This window comes from Dipteris shenzhenensis, chromosome 15 (genome assembly GCF_047967505.1).
Source record: "Dipteris shenzhenensis isolate YYH24624 ecotype China chromosome 15, Dip_SZ_1.0, whole genome shotgun sequence".
In the NCBI taxonomy this organism is placed as follows: domain Eukaryota; kingdom Viridiplantae; phylum Streptophyta; class Polypodiopsida; order Gleicheniales; family Dipteridaceae; genus Dipteris; species Dipteris shenzhenensis.
In genome coordinates, this window is record NC_141610.1 from 31,449,983 (window position 1) to 31,472,655 (window position 22,673).

At 46.4% G+C, this 22,673-nt stretch overlaps 1 protein-coding gene across 3 annotated transcripts in view; it reads right to left on the reverse strand.

The window, feature by feature from the left end:
• Window positions 1-22,673, reverse strand: part of LOC147893691 (arginine-specific demethylase JMJ20-like) — a 54,763-nt gene that overhangs the window by 10,646 nt on the left and 21,444 nt on the right. For all 3 annotated transcript variants that reach the window (XM_087386007.1, XM_087386006.1, XM_087386008.1), the window contains exon 3: window positions 3,275-3,434. In XM_087386007.1, the coding sequence (XP_087242133.1) occupies window positions 3,275-3,434 (160 nt within the window). The remainder of the gene's footprint in view (window positions 1-3,274; window positions 3,435-22,673) is intronic.

Consider the following 22,673-nt stretch of genomic DNA (forward strand, 5'->3'; position numbering starts at 1 on the left):
GTCCACTGTGCTTGTCCCTCCGCCATGTGGGAAACAAGTGGATGTTGTAGACCTTGCCCACGCCTCAAACACCCTTGCCACAGTAGTCATGGACGCACCCATCAGGTCTTTCCCCACGACTCCATCTGCACGTGCCTCACTAGGAAAGATGCCACAGAATCCTTGGTATGATGATGAGTGCAGAGAGATGAGAGCTCACCTCACACGTGAGCGAGCCCTTGGCCACTTGACATAACCCGAGGCACATCGAATCTCACGCGACGACTAACACATCGTTGTAAGCGGCGGGCCTTCCTCACCCACAGAATGGATGATGTGATCAGTTCATTTCGAGGGGGGGATCGCACCATTGGTAGGGGGCTTCTATCGGAGGGGAAGTCACCTATACCCATCACAGACCCAAGTGTTTGGCACACTTATGCATGCTCTCTCTATGATGTCCCGATGTAGGCACCACCTAATATGTCCACTATGCCCAGGCCCACCACTTGCCACTTGTTCACTGCACAGAATGTGCGGGCTGCACTCAGCCAGCTTCATAACCAGAGAGCACAGAATCATGAGAGGCTACGGACTGAGCATTTCGATCATGGACAGGAGGCTCCGGTACTAGCACAGATGTTCAACCACACCATATGTCACGGCTTCCCACCCTCATGGAGCACCACCACCGTAGTATTGATACACAAGGCAAGTGACCCCATGGATACTGGGAACTATCGCACTCTCATGATTGGCCACACGACGCTAGCCAAGATCTATGGATCAATACTGGAGAGGGAGATCAGCAGCCATACAGAGGCACATGGGAAGCGTGCTCTAGGGCAGGTAGGTTTCCGGAGACAGCACTCCACTCTAGACCACATCTTCACCCTGAGGACTATCATTGAGAAGGCAAGGTCGAGACGCCAGAAAGTCTACGCTTGTTTTGTAGACTTTTGGAAGGCCTTCGACACTGTCCCGCGATCCCACATGATCAGGAGACTACAGGATATGCCGATTCCAGAGGTTCTAATCTGGGGAGTGGTAAGCCTATACGAGTCCGTCAAAGGAGAGTTTGTCCCCCATGAGGCCTATCAGACTGGGTTGAGAGCACAATCAGAGTAAAGCAAGGATGCCCTCTCTCACCGACTCTCTTCGGGCTCTACATTGATGAGATTACATCTTTCATAGACCGTCTAGGAGGCGAGGGAGCACCACTAGTAGACTTGATGATACAGATTCTACTATATGCAGATGACATAGTCCTCCTGTCATCTTCGGCAGAGGGACTACATAGACATCTAGATGCCCTAGAGGTGTTCTACAGAGAGAGAGATCTGATAGTTAACCTTGGGAAGACCAAGGTCATGATCTTCAACACCTCTTACACAGTGCTTCACCGACATAGCTTTACATACCAGAGTCAGCCAGTGGAGATTGTGCAATCCTACACATACTTGGGTGGTTTTCACAGGATGATGACCCATGCCAAAGCGCGAATCACACGAGGGCATGGTGCTTTGGCCCGACTAGAGCGATAGTGCTTCCAGGCGCACTTCCATGATCCACTGACGAAGTGTTGGCTTTTCGACACTCTAGTGAGGCCGATTGCCATGTATGTAGCACCTTTTTGGGGGTGTGATATTTCAGTAGCAAAATGGAGGAGATTTGAGCGGCTACATGTGATTATGGGCTCTAGGATGATTCGGAGTAAGCCCTCAGTCCCCCATCAGATAGTACATGCCATGACCCCTCTCCAAGTTCATGCCATTTTTCAGACAGTGAATTTCCTCCATAGAAATTGGGACCAACCTCATGAGAGACTTCCAAGGCTGGCACTAGAGTCCTCCATACGACTGGCAGAGAGTGGTGTAGGTACAACATGGTTTGCATGCATCACCGCATGGTTTGCCAATCATCATAGCATTCAGATGGATCAGCATTCATGGTTTGCCAGTCACAGCATTCAAATGGACCAGTTGATCCCACGGGATGAGATTAACCGCATCATACGGTTAGATCTCCTCTAGCTCCACACATCTTGCACTTGGGGGGGGAAACAGGAGTTCCCCACCAAGACTCAGCTCTACTATGACCACTTTCTAAGAGTATCGGAGGATGGGCTCATCATTAGACCTCAGTATCGTGAGGACATAGAAGTCTCACGCACTAAGGATTGCCATTGGACAGCAGATGCGGGTCTCATCCCATTAGCTGAGGATCGAGACAAGGAGAGCTACACGCATACCCAGAGAGCAGCGGACTTGCACGTTGTGCACAATGGGGGCGGTCGAGATAGAGGAGCACTTTCTCTGTGTCTGCCCAGCCTACTATGAGATCTGAGGGCGCTACCACTGCCTTTTTCAAGAGGGGTACGGCTTTGGCCCACTCTCACGACTGGTCCACTTCCAGGACCAGGTCTGTATTGGGCTCTACTTGATGGAGATGTGACGACACAGGGAGACACTACTACGACATCAGAGAGCAACAGGATGGGACCACCACACCACAGGGTACTAAGGTAGACCAAGCGCAGAGACAAGTCACGGAATTCTATGCATTTGACTTAACCCCGAGGCACTCTGGGATAGAGGAAGAGGAGCTAGCCAACATAACAGATATATGGATCGGTGGAGAGAACCGACACAACACTGCTAGGCGAGGGACACAGAGACCGTACATGGCACGACAGGCTACTAGAGCACACACGATCGAGATTCAAACTATTTCAGCTCTCCTTAGGGGAGACCGACCCAAGCAAGGCGTCACCCTTGACATAGCCCATCGGATCTAGAAATCGAGGAGACCACGCCCTCCACCACCACAAGAGACATCCCGATAAATGCAGATACGTGAGCTCTTTGCATCTCATCAGAGAGCCACCATGGAGCTTGGATACGTGGAGCCGGTTCATGCACTTGGGACTCTAGCTCTGAGCACTTGATATTTTCATGCCACCCTCATGCTATTTTGCTATTTTGTACTAGTATAGCATTTTAGTACTCAGCAAGGGCCTTAGTGAGCCCTTTGCCCCGGCCCACGGTGGTCTGTATGAGTTACTTGATTCCGTACTTTGTCCCATAGGCCCGCGAGGCCTCCTGCCAGACGTTAATATTTTCTTTTTTCTCTCATAGATGTGAGGAGCTTCCCCACTTATAACAAAGGTAAATATCATCAACAATCAAATTATTTGACACTTTTAAATCAAACGCTCATATTGTATCTAGATTCCAGCTCTACACTATAGATAATGAAAGCCTGCAATTGAGCAGAAAACCCCTCTTTTTGATACCTTTAGGCCCCATGTAAACAAAACGATAGTCTGAGCAGCAACCATCTTTCTCTGCTTCACTTTCATCAGCTAAATGTAGCTTGTAGCACTCCAAATAGAAGTTTAACCAATCATCCCTAAAAAACTCGGGGGTAGTATATGAACAATATTCAGGGTAGTCCTGCAAAATTAAGGCATATTGTATGTTTATCATTATTGAATGTGGCTTCTTGTCTTTTGTCTTTTCTTTGTTGCCTCCTCTTGTCTTTCTTCCCTCTTGGCTTTTTCTTTATCTTCCAACCTTTTTGTTTTGATATACTACCGTATTGCTACTTCTTACATCACCATTTTACTCTCTAAGTGAGCTTTGAATAGTTCAATTGGGGTCTTCTACTAGATTGATGTTACTTACTTAGGTCTTAGAACTATGGGATTCTTCAAAACTTTAGGGCAAAGTCCATTGGCAAACACATTGTACATAGCCAAGCAGCATTGGATATTGATGTCACGTGCATGGACGAGTTTCATTTCCTTTTTAGACATTAATATCAATCATATTTATTAATTTGTAGGTACTATCAATCTAATACCAAATAAGAAGAACAAACTTGACAACCAAAAGATGCATTTGACACTCCACATAAGCACAATATTGCAATATTGCTTTATTTTCATGCAACACTAGATGTGCTCTCCCATGTGCTACACCTCCAACCTTGGTAGTGATCTTTTTCAAAACAAAGGGAAAGGCACATTCCCCTATGATGTGCTCTCCCTTGTGTTACACCTCCAACACTGTCACCCGGTATTCCTTCACACTTTAAACTAATATAAGCTAAACAGTTGTCATCAACAGTCTCAAACAAAGTAACAACAAAAAACGATAAATGCAAGATCTTCATAGGAAAAGCTTGTGCATGTAAAGCATACCATATGCAACATAAGCATATCATAGCCTGTTAATTATCCTAGGCTGCATATCATAGACTATTGACACCTGTTCTGATTTCAAGAAGCTAGCACTGATCATAAATCTCATTGCTTAGGACATACAAACTCTATCAAGAGTCCTTGAAATTGTCAAAGTTAAACTTGTGGAAAACAAAGCTTAGCCTTATACTATATCTAAATTGAGGTTGTGTCATCGACGTTATGGCATAAGAAAAGTGTGTTACTGCATGGAAAAAGGATGCATATTATAAATGGATGGGCAGACTCATGCAATGTCGGTTCCACATTTACATGTACATACTCAAGGTTGGGATCCTTCAAATCCTCCGCCACGTGCTGCCAAGGTTGCCTTGAAAATTCAGATAGAATGCCCTTTTCATGCTCACAGCATGACCCTTGTGGGAGGTGGAGGTTGGAATTGTTACATGGCAATTGGCAAGGTTCAAGGTAAAGGCTATTTTCTCTTGGTTCACTAGCCGTAAAAGGTAGAGATTAACTAGGTCTTGTTATTTGTGAAGAGGGGAATATGTTTACATCAGGTTAGAAATTTGTCTGAAATTCAGCTTTCAAATCCTCTGGGTAATTAGAGCAGGCATGATATGAACGGGTCATGAAAATCAATCCACCAGATGTGGGAATTCTAACTGATAAGCAAGATTTCCAATCCTTCTCACCATTTTGAAGGACCATAATACTTGAGAGCAAGTGAATGTTGTTATTGCACTTGAGTGCAATATATCTAGCCTTGTGTAACCTCAAGTATACCCAAAAACCTTCCTGAGACTCCACTGTCCTTCTCTTTTTATCTGCATATTCTTTCATTCTAGCTTGTGCCTGGGCCATATGATCCTTAGCCAGCTGTAGGATAGCTTCCATTCTTTCCAGTTCGTCCCTCCTAACACTTTGGTTGGCAATAAGCTGATTCCAAAATGTGGAACACAGTCTAACATTCCAGACGTAAACCACCTCAAAATGTAAATGCCAATAGAGGTATGCTTAGTCGAATTGTTGCAAAACTCAGCAATGCACAACCATCTGCTGTCCGAAGTCTTCTGGTTCTTAAAAAAAAAACGTCTGAGACTGTCATGGGCATCCACAGCCAATGGCATGGCTGGCCAGCCACCCAGGCAGCCACACAAGAAGCCCTGTTGACAGATTTGCCATGCAGACAGCAATTACAAGCTGCCACATCAGCACAAGTTAGCCTAAAGGTTGTATGTGAGGCAATTAACTTGTAGTCTGTGCTGTATTCCAAATGTGATGTGCAATTAAACTTAATCAGTTCTGTTCGCATACACCATCTTGATAAGAATTGCTTCAAAAGTCTTATACGTGAGTACAACAACTGCAGCTGCACTATACATCATCGTAAACTTACTAGAATGCAAACACTTTGTTCAAAAAATGAGTGCCTTGGTCACTCACAAACTCGATGGGACATCCAATCAATAAATAATACTATCAAATAACCAGGCCAAGCTCAGAGCTAGGTTGTCTCAGGGTGCCTTCCCTTCGACCCCTTAGTACGATGATCTATTGCTAACAATAATATGTTTGTTTCGAGCTGATTGGGTAACCTTCCTGATTGACCATGACATCGAGTCCACCTCTTTGGAAAGCCTCCAACGTCAACTAGTTGCAACAACATATGATTAAGCAAAAGATATCTACTCTGTGGCAGGCACTGTATTGCTTGCAGTATTTAGGGGCATCTTGGAGCAAACTTATCCATCATAGGCTTTCTTGCATCACTTTCTAAGTTGTCAACTCAGTTCCAAAATGGCTTCTGGCCACACATTGGTGGGCTTCTTTCAAAACCAGGTTCTCTTAGGCCAAATATCCATTCCACAAGATGCCAACAACTCCTTGGTGATATGTTTGATCTGCAATAAAAGCGTAAGCCAAACTCTGAGTGCTCTCTATCTCCACTTGTCTCGGAATATTTTCTCAAGAAAAGGAATCAATTAACTCGTTTGATACTCCTAACTTGATTGTAACATTGGCAGGTAAGATCAGCAACCAGCTCCCCTGACCTAATGATCCACATAGAAGAGAGAAGGATTTTCGAGCAAATAATGCCCTACTTTTTATGCCTTGTACACCATACGAAGTGGGTGCTCCTATAGTTGCACTAGGGTAGCACAAGCTCTAGCAAGCATAGAAAATTGGAAAATCCACCTTCCCTTCCAGTTGGATTAAGGTTGCTCCTATGGCAAATCTACATACATCAACATGAACATGGAAAATCAAATCCCATCTCAACTACCTCAAGATAAGAGACCGTACCACTTATCCTTCAATTCTTAGAAACCTTGGTCTCTATTACATGCACCCCTACACTTGGGTGCAAGGTGACAATTGGATTCATCGACAAAGTGCAAATAATTCCTATTATAGGATATTTTGTCATATGATGTGACCCCATTGTGAGCACTTGTCCAAGGACAGTCAGGCACGAGCTACATAGGTCAATCTCTCAGTGTTAGGTCAAGTCAGAAGTCAAGTCCTTTGTGAAGAACCAGACTTCTCGCGAATGCAAATGTGTGCAATGCATGCAGAATTTGAATGCCAATTGGCCCTCCAATGGGGAACAGCGCCCTCGTGAGAGTACTTGTTTCAGTTTCGACCTACATGCAAGGTGTGTGCAAGATGGCAGATGAATGCAAATGTCCTATTATAGGATATTTTGTTGTATGCTGTGAACCCATTGTGAGCCCTTGTCCAGGGACAGTCAAGCACGAGCTACATAGGTCAGTCTCTCAGTGTTAGGTCAAGTCAGAAGTCAAGTCCTTTGTGAAGAGCTAGACTTCTCGCGAATGCAAATGTGTGCAATGCATGTAGAATTTGAATGCCAATTGGCCCTCCAATGGGGAAGAGCGCCCTCGTGAAAACGATGGAAGAGGATACAATCGTGCAGACGGAAGCCAGGGAGCTGAAGTATACAAGAGACGGAAAAACTCACTGAAAGCAATGGTAATTGATTGATTGTCGATGGGCCTCTTATGTAAGAGGGCTTCAATACATTGCAAGAAGTGCAAGAAGGGCGAGTCTGTTAGGACTCACCCATTTGCTAGCTAAGGGAAGTGGCAGCTAACTAATGGGATCTACGAGGATCTCAATTGATACAACAATCCCTCCCTCAATTGAGAGTCGATGGAGTAGCTGTGAGACCAATGCCAGTACGCAGGAATTCAAAATGTGGTTTGGCGAGTGGTTTGGTAAATAAATCCGCGAGCATGTTCTCTGTGGGGCAGTACTGTAGGTGCAGGGCTCCAAATTGGATGAGGTCGCGTATATAGGTCCACATGCTTGCTGCGTTTGTGGTGGCAGCCGTTCTTGGTGAGGGAGATGCAGCCTTGGTTGTCGTTGTAGAGAATACTAGAACTGAATTGACTACGGAGCTCCTTGGACAGTGTTTGGAGCCAAACATGTTCTTTTGCAACGTGACAAACAGAGATATACTCTGCTTCTGTGGAAGAAAGAGCGATGGATTTCTGTTTAGTGCAAGACCAAGAGATTTGTAAGAAATCCTAGATTTACTATATATAGAAATGTGCTAAGGAACAAAAAGGAGACTGAGATAGCAGAGAACAAGGAATAATTGTATTGCTTGAATGTCTGTAGGGTGGATGTAGTGTGTCATCCATACAATTGGGCCTCTCTTATATAGAGAGTGAAGAGTCACACATGAAAAGGTGTGTACTCCAAAGGGTATGTGCATGAAGAGGTGTGTACCCCTTGTGAAGGGTGTGACCCTTGATGAGAGGGTACATTACAATAGGAATGTCTCTTGTGAAGGGTTGTGCCTTATAGGAAGTGTCCCGTCGAAAGGGCAAGGGTTGTGCCTCTTAGGAAGTGTCCTGTCGAAAGGGCATACCCTTCCACAAGTGTCCATTCATCAAACCATCCATAAGTCTAGAAATAGAGAAAGGAATACGTCACAGATCGTGACATCCCCTCCCTCTCAAAATAAGACCCTGGTGGAGATAATGAACTGATGTAGAAAACATCACGGTAAATTTTGAAAATACTGCTGTAAAATGTCAGGGTACTGCTGTAAGTCTTCATCAGATTGCCAAGTAGCGTCGGAGTCGTCCAGATCTCGAGTGTTCATGACTGGCTGAGTAAAGATATACTTTAAAGAGTGATGATCTGTCTTGACCACAGAGTCGGCTCCCATGAGATAATGTTTCTAAGAGCGATAAGCATGTACAACGGCAAGAAACTCCTTATCATAAACCGGACAAGCGTCGGTCATGACCTCAAACGGAAGGTTTGGGTCAGCAATAGCCATAACTGGTGTGGTAGTGAGTGCTTGCTTGAGTTGTTGGAACTTTTTGAACCAGGTCGGAGATGCTGTCCTGAAGCTGAGATATTTGAAGTTGCAATAGAGATTCACTTTGGGTGTTGCCTTCAGGGGTCTTTTTGGGACTTGATTCTTTAATCTCGGGAGAGGCTTCACGCGAGCGGTGCGACATGTCGGAAATCCCTGTGAGAGAGGCGCGAACTTGCGCTCTAGTTTGTACCATCCCTGAAAGAGGATTCGGGCTGCTCCCTGAGATTGCTCATATTGGAGGGGGCAGGCGAGGCAGGATGGAACCACCCGTGGAAATCTGGTAAGGGAGGTCCTGTCGGAGGTAACACTGGAGATTCTGAAAAAGGTGTTACTGCTCGTGATAAGACAGGGGTAGGTAGCAGAGTCCACGGATCTGAAAAAGGGTAAGGAGCTGCTGTCGGAAGAGGAGGATATCCAGGAGAGGGAGTGCCTTCAGGATGTAAATACTGACTGGGAGTAGGTACACCCTGTAGAGGAGGATATCGGGGAGCTGAAGGAGGTGGAGAGTACCCTAGGGATGCCGAAGGTGAAGGGTAGAACTCTCTCCAAAAATGAACAGCAAACTCCTGAGGAATATCGTGTTCCGGATATCTTCGTGTCTCGTGGAACACAACCTGTACTGTGCTGAGGAAATAATGTAATTGAGGTGCCTCACGCAGAAGGTAGAGGATGTGATCCAAGTCACTCGGAGGGCACGTGACACAGAAGACCCAAGATGCAAAGGCTCCAAAATGGGCTGGCTGTGCAATTTGAACACGATATTGTGTAGTAGCAGGTGCCTGAGGTGTCCTTGAATGGCCGGGTGAATTACTAGGGGTTTCCATGCTTTAATATGGATTCTTTCATTTGCTGTAATTTGTTAAAAGAATCCTGAAAAAGCAAATTGGAAAGATTCCACCTGGCAATACTTTAATCTGCCAAATGATTGCGGAGAAGAAGGCTGCAAATCGTTGTCCGGAGGTCCATGTTGCAGTGTTTTGTGAGGAGTGCTCGAGGCTGGTCTGGTCCGGGCTGTCAACGGGCTTTCTTCATTGCGAGAAAAGGCAACTGGTGCTGAATTGGCAGGGTAAATATGGCGAAACAAGGAGAGGCAGCAGCCTGTCAGGAAATCGGGTAGCCAGGGCTGCAATGGCAAGGCCAGGGCTGCAAATAGCGAGGGGGGGGGCTGTCAGGAAACAGGGACTGGCAGCGCCGGGAACCGGGACTTGGCAGTACAGGCTGATGACAGCGGTGCTGATCGTACGGCTGTACGGTACAGGCTGTACGGAAGTACCGTACAGACTGTACGGTCGAAATGGCGCAGGCTGGTGGCGAGTAAAGGCGCAGGGCTGCGGATGGTACGGCGCAGGGCTGGTGCAGGGGGTGCGCAGGAAGATCCGGACTGTGCAGGGCTGGCTTACGCAGGAAAGTACGGAACGATGGCGCAGGCTGATGCCGAGTGCGTCAGGCTGTACGGACAGCGCATGGATTTACTCGAAATCCGTACGAATTGTACGGAAAGGCGTCGAATGCTTGCGCAGGCTGCGAGAAAATTCGTACGGCCATTGTTTGGTATCCGTATTGGCTGGAAAGGTACGCCCTTTCGTTGGGCTGCCTAAGGGCTATTTGCCCCAAATTAATTTGGGGGTTAAGTTAACCCTAGGGAAGTTAGGGTAACCTAGGGTTAGGGGATGGGTTAAATTTTTATCCCTTTTTACCCCTCTAGGTTCCCTTTTGTAGGTACTTGGGCCTAGGAGGTGTGCCTATTCGAAGGGGTGTGACCCTTGGAATAGGTGCACCTGTTCATGAGGGGATATGTCCCTATTGTCAAAAGGGATGCGACCCTGCATGAATAGGTATGTCCCTTTGCCCACGATGGGGTATGTCCCATGAGTGAGGAGTCGAGACTCGTCACCAAAAGGTGTGTCCCATGGTGGAAAAGGCGCGTCCCTTGGTTTTGGGACAACCCAAGCACCTTAAAGGGCACGATTTTGGTCGTGTCCATTCACATCAACTTGTGATGTGAGGGGGATGGAGAGGCCAGGATGACTTTAGGCGTTTAAAAATTTTACGCTCATCCTCTCCATCTCTTCCATGCACTATGTGCACGGATATCCTTCTAGCGGTAAAAGTGTATCAGATCAGCGCTAGAAGGTGGAGGGCATTTCCTACAGGCAGGAGCGAATTTTGCTCTGATACCACTGTAAGAAATCCTAGATTTACTATATATAGAAATGTGCTAAGGAACAGAAAGGAGACTGAGATAGCAGAGAACAAGGAATAATTGTATTGCTTGAATGTCTGTAGGGTGGATGTAGTGTGTCATCCATACAATTGGGCCTCTCTTATATAGAGAGTGAAGAGTCACACATGAAAAGGTGTGTACTCCAAAGGGTATGTGCATGAAGAGGTGTGTACCCCTTGTGAAGGGTGTGACCCTTGATGAGAGGGTACATTACAATAGGAATGTCTCTTGTGAAGGGTTGTGCCTTATAGGAAGTGTCCCGTCGAAAGGGCAAGGGTTGTGCCTCTTAGGAAGTGTCCTGTCGAAAGGGCATACCCTTCCACAAGTGTCCATTCATCAAACCATCCACAAGTCTAGAAATAGAGAAAGGAATACGTCACAGATCGTGACAAGATTGGACCCCCTGCAAGGAGATATACGAACCCACTAGTTGAGCGTCGATCATCCAAGTCCTCGGCCCAATCAAAGTCCGCATATCCGAAGAGATGTGGAGTTTGGTGCAAGTATGTGATGCCGAAGGATGAAGTTCCTTTGAGGTACCTGAGTACGTGCTTAGCAGCAACCCAATGTTCGAGGCTGGGGTTGATCATGAATTGTGCAAGCTTGGTGACGGCAGTGGAGATGTCAGGTCGTGTACATACCATGGGGTACATTAGGGAGCCGACTAAGCTTCTGTAAGGTGGTGCCCATGTTGTGACGTTCGTCAGCATTGGAAGGAGACAGCGCGGTGGAGAGGTGTACATTAGGATCCATTGGTGTGCTGAGGGGGACGCAATCACTCATGTTGTACTTGCGTAACATCTAATGAATGTACCGTTGCTGATGGAGCCAGGTTTTGCCACATTGTCGATCACGATGAACTTCAATGCCCAAGCAATAATGGAGGTCACCAGAATCCGTCATGGAGAATTCATTTTGCAGATCCTGTTTGAATGTCTCAAGGCGTTGCAGATCACTGCAAAGAACGATGAGGTCATCGACATAGAGTGCAACAGCGAGGAAGAATGCAGAGGCAGTCCAAAAATAAAGGCTGGGATCACTGTAGCAGCACTGGAAGCCCCGTTGAAGGAAATAGGAATCGATTTTGAGTTACCAAGACCGCGATGCTTGCTTGAGGCCATACAGGGCTTTGCGAAGTTTGCAGACTATGCCAGCGGGATGGGCGTAACTAGGGGTGGTTGAAGATAAATGTCTTCATCAAGATCACCATGGAGGAAAGCCGTTTGGACGTCAAGCTGGTGGATGTGGAGGTGATGGATGGTACCCCAAGCAAGGAGAAGTCAGATAGAGGAGATTCGAACAACGGGAGCGAACGTGTCGATGTAATCGATGCCTTGCTATTGAGTAGAGCCACGGGCAACGAGTCGTGCTTTGAAACGGGAGATTGTTCCGTCAGGGTGATATTTGATTTTAAAGACCCATTTGCAACTAATGGGTGTGCGACCGGGCAGTAAGGGGATGTCATGTGCACGGATTGGTATCTGACATGTATTGGGTACACAAGACTAGCTCAAGTAGCCTGGGGAGGCTTAGAGCTAGGCAGGCTTGATTCTCAGGTTGAGTAGCAAGGGTACGAACTAGTTAGAGGTCTTTGCTATTTTTGGCTTTCCAGCCCAAATTTGGATGCAGCTTTCCCCAGCCTATTTCGCGCCCAAGCCAGTCCCTCGAGACTGTCATTTGCTGCGCACCTCCATCCTCACTCCAGCCATCAATACCCACTCCCTACTCTCATCCTGAAGGTTGCCCGCGGCCTGCCATCCCGTCCTTGCTCTCTGCTTTTATTCTGAAACTCGCTCCTACTTCTTTCCTGCAGCAACGCCTACAACTAACGAACTGCTCCCAAGCTCTTCCCCTTACTGACGACCTTTCTCATGGCCTCTCTTCCACTCCACCTTGCTACTTGCGAATTCACCCTTTCTCTCTGTCTTTCCTTCCTTCTTTCCCCATCTAACCGTCACCCTTAACCATGATAAACATGAATTTCGAAATTAGGGCATACCTGAGGAAAAAAATCGTCCAATATTCTTGGAACATAAGTTCCTACCTCAGGAGTTGGCTCTGATACAAACTGACGCGTCTCCAGCACTCCTGAAACCTCTGATCTGCAAGCAAACACAAGAACACACCAACGTGAGGAAACTGAGCAAGCTGCTCACGACCCAACCATGACATCTACAAGATGTGATCCCGAATCAAGAGATGTTCCCTCCGAGCCACGAGCTGAGCTACTGGCACGAACTCCCAACCAGATCCTAACCAGCCTGGTGTCCCATACCACCAGGTGGTGCTGTGAAGCCTGGGATCTACTGTTGGGCCTTGGGCTACGCTTTGATGCAAGCGCGCGTCCGCGACTCAATCCAAGATGACCTAGCACCTGGGAACGAAACTTGCTCCCATCGGCTCCCTGAGAACTGAACCTCTGGGCCCCTTATATAGACTCGGGCCCCCAAGCGCCAAAAATAGCGAAGACCTCTAACTAGTTCGTACCCTTGCCACTCAACCCGAGAATCAAGCCTGCCTAGCTCTAAGCCTCCCCAGGCTACCTAAGCTAGTCTTGTGTACCCAGTACACGTCGGATACCAATCCGTGCACATGACAGGGGACCACATCCCATGTGTGGTTCCGTTGGATGGAAAGGAGTTCTGCGCCCAGAGCAACTTCCCATTGTGCCCAGTGAGTTGAGGCTTGGGCCTCACGGAGGCTGGTTGGTTCAATCGTGTCTGGGGAACCAGCAAGGTAGGCAGTGTCATCGAACCGGATCGGTGGATTGCAGGTGCGTATTGATCGACGAACCAGGGGGGGGCAAGGCATCGAGTGGGGAGGAAGAGCAAAAAAGAGATGCGGGGGGTAAGTCGAGGTAAACGTGTAGGGGGAGATCGGAGGAGACGCTGATTTTGCCAAATGTTGGAGGTGTGGGTAGTGCACGTGGAGGTGACATCGGCATGGGTGCTTTTCCAGGGCATTGGTGGAACTCAAGGTCAGAAGGGGGCGCATCTGTGGGGGTAGGAGGAAGTGTAGAGGAGGTAGGTGTAGAGTCGGGTGTCAGAGAGACAAGTGGCGGAGAGGGGGCAGTAATAGGATAGTGCACATAATTGGGGGTAGAAGATTCAGGGAGGGGATCTGTGGGTGACGCTGTGGAAGGGGGTGTGTCGTGTTCTAAGAATAGAACATTGCGAGAGAATTGAATTTTGTGGTTGGTTGGGTGGTAGATCTTGTAGCTGCGGCCATTAGACGCGTAGCCAACGAAAATGCCTTCTTGGCCACAGGGGTCTAGTTTGCCTCGTTGCTCCTTCGGCACGTGTACAAAGACTTTACACCCGAAGACACGGAGGTGATGTGGCTTGCGACCATGCATCAACTCATAGGGGGTCGTTAAGTCAATGGGAGTGGTCGGGATTCTGTTGATGACGAGGTAGACTGCTGTGGAGGCCGCCTCGGCCCAAAGAAAGAGGGGGACTCGTTCGGGATGGAGCATGGATCGTGTCATGTCAAGGATGATGCGATTCTTGCATTTAGAGAAGGCGGGATTCCGCTCAGGGGTGTGGGTGATGGTGAACTCTCTTTTGATCCCGGCGATGTGGCAAAATTCAGTGAATGCGGTGCTTCGATATTCACCGCCATTGTCTGAGCGTAGTCGTTTGATGCGGTGCCCGGTTTGATTCTCAAGCAGTGATTTAAATTCTTTGAATTTTGCAAGGACTTCACTTTTGTGTGTGAGGAAGAAAACGATGACAAAACGTGTGTAATCATCGATGAACGTTACAAAGTACCTGGACCTACCGAGAGAGTTGAGCTGCATGGGGCCGCATACATCACTGTGGATTAGTTCGAGGATGTCATTGGCACGATGGATGGGATGACGAGGGAATGGTTCCTTGTGTTGCTTCCCATAGATGCACCCTTCACAAAATGTGAGGTCAAGACTGCGTTCGTATTCGAAACCTTCGACCAATTGATGTTTGGCCATGCACTCAAGTTTGGTTGTGTTTGTGTGTTCGAATCTTCTGTGCCAAAGAGAATTGTGTCGCGCTGGGACGACTGCTGCAAGGGCGGTGATGGGAGAAGGATAAGCCATTGTGGCATCGAGTTGGTACAAGCCTCCCCGACAGATCCATTGTGGAAAAACAGCACCATTGTGGAGCAGAAGGCAGTGCCCTCCCTTGAACTGAACTTCCAGCCGTCGGTTGTCAAGGACCCCAACAGAGAGTAGGTTCTTGACGAGTTGGGGAACATGGAGAACGACTATGTGTTCTCCAGTATGGAGGGAGATATGGACCAAGCCATTGCCGATCGCATCAATGGAGCCATTGTCTCCAATCACAACTGTCTTCGCCCGTGGGAGAGTGGTGTACGAGGAGAATGCGTGAATGTCGAAGGAAGCTCATATGGCAGCTAGCACCTGAATCGAGATACCAGTACTGATCAATGGTGTGAGCTTCTTCTGGTATCCTCTTGGATGCCAATGCATACTGTGTTTGAGTTGTCAGATGCCTCGAGTACTTCTGCCTAAAGCAAAACGACGAGGGCTTTGGGTGGATTGAGGTCCATGTGTGAGTCTGGGCCAGATGCGCACGCATCTGGTCTCGCATGAGCATGTCCTCAGTTCTCTTGGGACATTCTTTGGCATAATGCCCGCGATCATCGCAATAAGAGCAGATGGGTTCAGGCTTAGTACCTTTATCGCGGGAGATGCATATGAGATTGTGCATGCTGTTGCCGAACCTACTAGGTTGTTGCAGTTTCTTGTTGATGATCGGAGGGCCCCCGATTAAAGCATGCTCTTCGACTGGATACGCACTTTTCCTTCGTGCTTCTTCTTGAAGCGATCGATTGTTGACATTGGAAATGGTGAGGGAGCCTCCTTTGCCTTCGATAGTCATGATGAGCGAGTCGTAGGAGCTAGGCATACTGCCTAAAATGGTGAATGCCAGTTGATTGACAGGGACTGGCGTTCCAGCCGCTTCTAGTTGCCGACCCAAGCCTTTGATCTTTTCCAGATGGGGGGCGACTGCTTCTCCTTCCTTGAGTTTGAGAGAGCTCAAGGTTCGTTGGAGCGTGAGGATACTTCCTACGTTTCTCACTTCGTAGGTTTCTTTGAGCATCGTCCAAGCATCTTGCGCAGTGTCACATTCTTGGACTTGGCTGACGGGTATGTCTCCCAAAGTCAAGCATATGATCAATTTGACTTGTCGTTCTCTTGCTAGGAAATTTGCTCGATCTTCGACACGAACGGTGTTAATGCGGATGGTCGTTGCTGGAGCAAGTGGAGGAGTCACTACAGGGGTGGATGATCCATTGGCCTCTCAAGTGGGCAGTGGGATGGGCGTCGGAATGTTGGAGTGGCTCCCGATTTCTTCTGGGGAAGGTTCTTTTTCTTCACCTGTGACAATACGCCACAAGTTCTTTTCTTCGAGCACCATGCGGATCTTCCACTTCCATAAACCATAGTTGGTGGAGCCTTCCAAACGTTCGAGTACACGGGAGTTGAGGAGTGCAATCGGGTCAAACGCCATTATGGATGGGTCGGGTGGAGATAGAGGGATCCTAGCGAAGAGAGCTAAGGAGTTGTGCTGAACAGAGAGTCAGGTTGTGTGCGCAGAGGTCTTTAGCAGCAGAGACGAATGTGTGGGCCCATAACCATTGTGGAAACGATGGAAGAGGACATAATCGTGCAGACAGAAGCCAGGGAGCTTAAGTATGCAAGAGACGAAAAAACTCAATGAAAGCAATTGTCACGGGGGCGTGAAATTCTAAGTACTTTAATGTACTACAAGACCGTGACAACTTTGGTTTTAAAAGTCCAAGCGTGCGCTTAATAATGTGTAATTAAACGCGGCATGGTGCCTAGCACATAAGCGTAATTAATCCCTAGGCCCAAAGGCATTCCAAGGAATTAAAAGAGTGGTTGTTGGGAAATGATGATGTGGCATTTTTAATGGGCCCCCTAGAGGGCCATGTACCTTCAGTGGCCCCCCTAGAGTTCCAGGTGGCTCTAGTGCCTTCTACATGCTCCTTTGCCATTCCTGGACCTTCCTGGGCCTTCTAAACTTCACATGTGTGGTTTTCTCTCTCATCTCCTCCCTTTGTTGAGATTTTGGACTGGTTTTTCAGCCTCCTTCAGCTGAATTCCGTTTTTCTTCATAACTCCTCACCCGTTTGGATTCCTCGACTTCCGTTTGGCCCGATGGCTTCCCCTCTGCCTCCCCTTTGTAGTGATATGCTTTTCCCTCCGTGCGTTTGGTAGAACGGGCAAAGCTGAGCACTTCTTTTGCTGGTCGAATTTGCAAAAGTGGCTTTTTCTGGACCTTTTTTCTTCTACCGCCTCCTGGGCCTCTCCTCTTGCAAAGCTACAGCTTTCTGTTGAATTTCGAGTGGTCCGACGTGCTGGTTGACTGGTTTTTCTCAGTTTTGGAGGACTTTCCGGCGATGAAACTTCTCCAAAACCTTCTCAATGCATTCCTCTCTGAAGCACGCTTGCTTGTCATACAAACTTTGCAAGAATCTTGATGATTACACCAAGAGGTTTTGGGATGTTTTGCTGCCATTGAGCTCTTACAGGCATGTTTCTTTGAAAGAGCAAATAGAGAGATACTGTTGTGGATTGCCTAGTGAGCTACGTGATTATTGCATCAAAACCAAGGTGGGTTCTATGACTCAATTAATTGAGAATGCAAGGACAGCATATGCATGGATGCAGGAGAAGAATTTGGGCTTTATGGACAGCAAGAAAGAAGACAACAAACGGGCTGCCAAACACCAGGATAAGGACATCAAATCTGAAAATAAAAATTATGGCAAACGACCATTTCAAAAGGGAGGAAAAGCCCAATTCAAAGCTGGTCAAAGGCGTGGACAGCCTAATAAACAGCCCCGTACCAAGTTATCTGATGAAGAGAAAAAGTCACTCATGGAGCAAAACAAATGTTTTATATGCAAAGGAGAGGGACACCGCTCTTATGATTTCCCATTCAAGAAAAGAGACAGGTCAGATGATGATAAGAATGGTGATAAACAAGCTGATCGGAAGGGCAAAAAGCCGAAACCTTCTGCAGGACTTCTTCCAGATGTGATTGGGAGTTTGCCACATGCACATGATGAAGAGGAAATGACAAAGACTAAGATGTGCAGAGCATGGGGAAAAATCAGAAATCAGAATTGTTTGTTTTTCTTTGATTCTGGGGCAAAGGCAAATTTCATAACTCCTGATATGGCAGGAAGGCTTAGCATCGAGCCTGGGGAAATGGGGCCATCCGGCATGTGTGATATGGCCAACCCTGAACTCAACACACCTGTCACTCCTATCATTGGCAAGTTGAGGATGCATATCCAGGGATATCAGGATGCAGAGGACTTCTACATTATGCCTTTGCCAGAGTGTGATGCTTTGCTTGGGATGCCTTGGATGTACAGGGTGGGGGCTGATGTGCAGATGAGAAACAAGAAGATTTCTTTAACTCATAGAGGCAAAAATCATGTACTTGATGTAAAGTTGAAAGGGGAGTCCATCCCTATAGTTTTAGCTTCTTGTATTTCCAATGTAATAAAGCGTCATATTTCAGCATACTTGATTTTTGTCAAAGAGGACAGCCAACCAGTTCAGGAAGGCTCTACTCTTTCTGCTTTAAATAGAGAAAGGGCTGATTTTATTTCAGATTTTCAGGATTGTTTCTCACATGAACTTCCTCAAGAATTACCTCCCAAGAGGCCCGAGGATCATCAAATTGATATAATTCCAGGAAGCTCACCGCCTAATATACCTCCCTATCGTGTCAATAAGGCACAACAGGAAGAGATAATGTCACAAGTGAAGGAACTCTTGGAAAAGGAATTAATACAGCCAAGTAATTCTCCTTACTGTTCCCCTGTGTTGCTTGTGCAAAAGAAGGATGGCAGTTGGAGAATGTGTATTGATTATAGGGCTTTGAATAAAGTCACAATTAAGAACCGTTTTCCAATTCCACGCATTGATGATATATTGGATCGGTTGGAAGGTTCCTCAACGTTCAATCGTATTGACCTTAAAAGTGGATACCATCAGATAAGATACGGCCTGAAGATGTCTACAAGACTCCCTTCCACATTTCATTTGGCTTATATGAGTTCCTTGTGATGCCTTTTGGTTTGACTAATGCACCTGCCACTTTCAATAAAATGATGGACAGAATTTTTAGAGCACACAGAAAGTTTGTGGGCACTTTCTTCGATGACATCATTGTGTTCTCTAAAAATGAGCAGGAGCACAGGAAACACCTCACTATTGTGTTTCAAGAGTTAAAAAGACACAAGCTATTAATAAACACCAAGAAAAGTGAGTTCTTTATGCATGAGATTCATTTTCTCGGTCATATAGTGTCAAAGGATGGAGTCAAAATGGATCCTGCAAAAGTTGAGGCCATAAGGAGTTGGCCAATTTTGAAAAATCTGCATGAAGTCAGAAGCTTTCTTGGGTTGTGTTCATACTATCGGAGGTTTATAAAGTACTTTGCAGAAATTGCTTCTCCCTTGCATGCTTTACAAAAGAAAGCTGTACTGTTTCGGTGGGGACCAAAGGAAAATGCAGCTTTTGAAGAGCTGAAGCAAAAATTGTGTTCTGAACCCGTTATTATCTTGCCAGATCTTGCAAAACCCTTCACTGTAACTTGTGATGCATGTGGGAACAGCATAGGAGGCACTTTGATGCAGGATGGCAGAGTGGTTGCATATGAGAGTAGAGTTCTCAAAGATGCTGAATTATACTGGCAAACATACGAGAAGGAAATGTTAGCAGTGATACATGCTTTGACCACATGGAAACATTACCTTCTTGGAGCTGATTTTTATGTGCAAACTGATCATCAGTCACTTAGATATTTTCTCACGCAGAGAAAATTATCTAAAAAGCACATGAGATGGGCTAACTTCCTCTCAATGTTTCATTTTCAAATTGTACATGTGCCGGGTAACAAAAATGTCGTGGCTGATGCACTTTCCAAGAAACCACAGCCTGAAGCAGTCTCCAAGAAACCCAGTGTTTCAGCAGTGAGCATTGCTTACAACAATGTGTTAGATGTGATGAAAGATCAATATGTTAATGATGCTGATTTTTCAACTATTTATGAACAGCTTTCTGATGGTCAAAGGCATGATCACTATATGTTCTCTGTGTCACTGATCAGATGCGACAGAAAGTCATAATGGAAAGTCATGCTCCTCCATATGCAGGACATAGGAGTGGAGCAATACTTTTATTGGCCATTTTTTAGGAAAGATGTGGAAGAATATGTGAGAACATGCATGGTTTGTCAGAAAGTAAAGTTTGACAGGCAGAAGGCACCTGGGTTGTTACACCCTTTGCCAATTCCGGATAGACCATGGCAAAGCATAGCTATGGATTTTGTGTTTGATCTTCCACGTACTCCTACTGGACATGATGGATTGTGGACAATAATTTGCAGGTTTAGCAAACAAGCCCACTTTGTGCCAGTAAGCAAGAAAATTACAGCAAATCAAATGGCCAAATTGTTTTTGCAGCATGTCTTCAAGTATCATGGGATGCCTGAATCCATAATCAGTGATAGAGATCTGAGGATGACCAGCCTCTTTTGGAGAGGACTGTTTGAAAATATGGGCACTACCCTGAATTTTTCGTCATCTTTTCACCCTCAGTCTGATGGACAATCGGAGCAGGAAAACTCTACCATCTTGGATATGTTTAAATGCTATGTCTCAGACCACAAAAGCAAATGGGAGCATTATTTGCCTTTGCTGGAATATGCTTACAATAATACGGTGCACACATCCACAGGTAAAGCACCTTTTGAAATAGTGGAAGGTGCTAGGAAGATACCTCCCATTTTGCATCCAAAAGAGAAAATCTTCGAAGCTGATCGTTTTGTGGAAAGCCTTGAAGAGGCTTACAAGAAGATCAAATATGCCTTGCAAAGAAGTCAAGACAAGCAGAAAAGAGCCGCAGATAAGCACCGCAGGGAATTGGTATTCACAGAAGGTGATTGGGTTTTGCTGCGTTTTCAGAAGGCAAAGCTGAAAAATAAGAAAGGCAAGGAAAGGTTGTACACAAAGCTGAACATGCGTTACTATGGTCCTTTCCAGGTTTCTGAAAAGATAAACGAGGTAGCTTACAGGCTGAAGTTGCCTCCGCATTGGAAGATACATAATGCCTTTCATGTGAGCTTATTAAAGCAATATCATGGAGATATTCCCGAGGATGTACCTGATGAGGTGCAGCTTGAAGTGGAAGAACAGGATGAACTTCTAGTCCCAGAGCAGATTCTGGCACACACAGATAGAAAGCTCAAGGGTAAAGTTATCTGTCGCTACTTGGTAAAATTTCAAAATTACCCATCACTTGATGCGAAATGGATGGAGGAAGGTGAACTGGCAGATTCACCTAGGATATTGCAGCTTTACCTTGATGCTTTCCAATTAGAGCCGACTGCAGTCTGGGCTCCTACAGGTAGTTCAACAGAGCGAGCGTCTGGAGCATTACCTGATGTTCGAGAGGGGGGTAGCACCTCCACTCCCTCAGTACAGACGGGCTCACTATGATTTCATGAGGTCGCTTGATGACACTGTATGTTTCATCCGAGATATTGAGCTGACAGTGTTTCTGCTGTGAGACTTCATGATATTGATGCATCTTGACTATTGATCGCCGAGGATCACATAGATTTTGAGCAATATATATGGATGGATGCATGCCTCTCCTAGCCATATTTTCACTGTCTCTGTATACTATAGCTGCGGCTTTCTTGTATACTCTTTTATGCTATATTTCATGCTCGCTCCTGTGTTTTGGGACAGCAAACTGTGGTTTGCTGTTTCAAGAGAGGAGTATGTCACGGGGGCGTGAAATTCTAAGTACTTTAATGTACTACAAGACCGTGACAACTTTGGTTTTAAAAGTCCAAGCGTGCGCTTAATAATGTGTAATTAAATGCAGCATGGTGCCTAGCACATAAGCGTAATTAATCCCTAGGCCCAAATGCATTTCAAGGAATTAAAAGAGTGGTTGTTGGAAAATGATGATGTGGCATTTTTAATGGGCCCCCTAGAGGGCCATGTACCTTCAATGGCCCCCCTAGAGTTCCAGGTGGCTCTAGTGCCTTCTACATGCTCCTTTGCCATTCCTGGACCTTCCTGGGCCTTCTAAACTTCACATGTGTGGTTTTCTCTCTCATCTCCTCCCTTTGTTGAGATTTTGGACTGGTTTTTCAGCCTCCTTCAGCTGAATTCCGTTTTTTTTCATAACTCCTCACCCGTTTGGATTCCTCGACTTCCGTTTGGCCCGATGGCTTCCCCTCTGCCTCCCCTTTGTAGTGATATGCTTTTCCCTCCGTGCGTTTGGTAGAACGGGCAAAGCTGAGCACTTCTTTTGCTGGTCGAATTTGCAAAAGTGGCTTTTTCTGGACCTTTTTTCTTCTACCGCCTCCTAGGCCTCTCCTCTTGCAAAGCTACAGCTTTCTATTGAATTTCGAGTGGTCCGACGCGCTGGTTGACTGGTTTTTCTCAGTTTTGGAGGACTTTCCGGCGATGAAACTTCTCCAAAACCTTCTCAATGCATTCCTCTCTGAAGCACGCTTCTTTTGAGCCCAAGAACTCCCACTTCCTCGCGACAAAAGTGCTTCTTTTCGCATTTTTCAGTGGAATTCTTGCTGGTCGGCTCTTGTAAATGCTCTTTCTTCATGCCTTTGCACTCCTCTTTGGCTGAGCATGCAATTGGGCATTGGCTACTATGTCCTCTTGGCGATTGAGGACTTGGTTCGAGTTTTCAGGGCTTGGTGAGTTGTGATTTTGCTACTGCAATTTCTTTTTGCCATAAGCTATTGGTTGGCCTCGTGTGCCGCCTCTTTCTTGGCTCACAGGTGCCCAGGCAGTGCTACATGAGTCATTCCTTGGTTGGGTACTTTGCT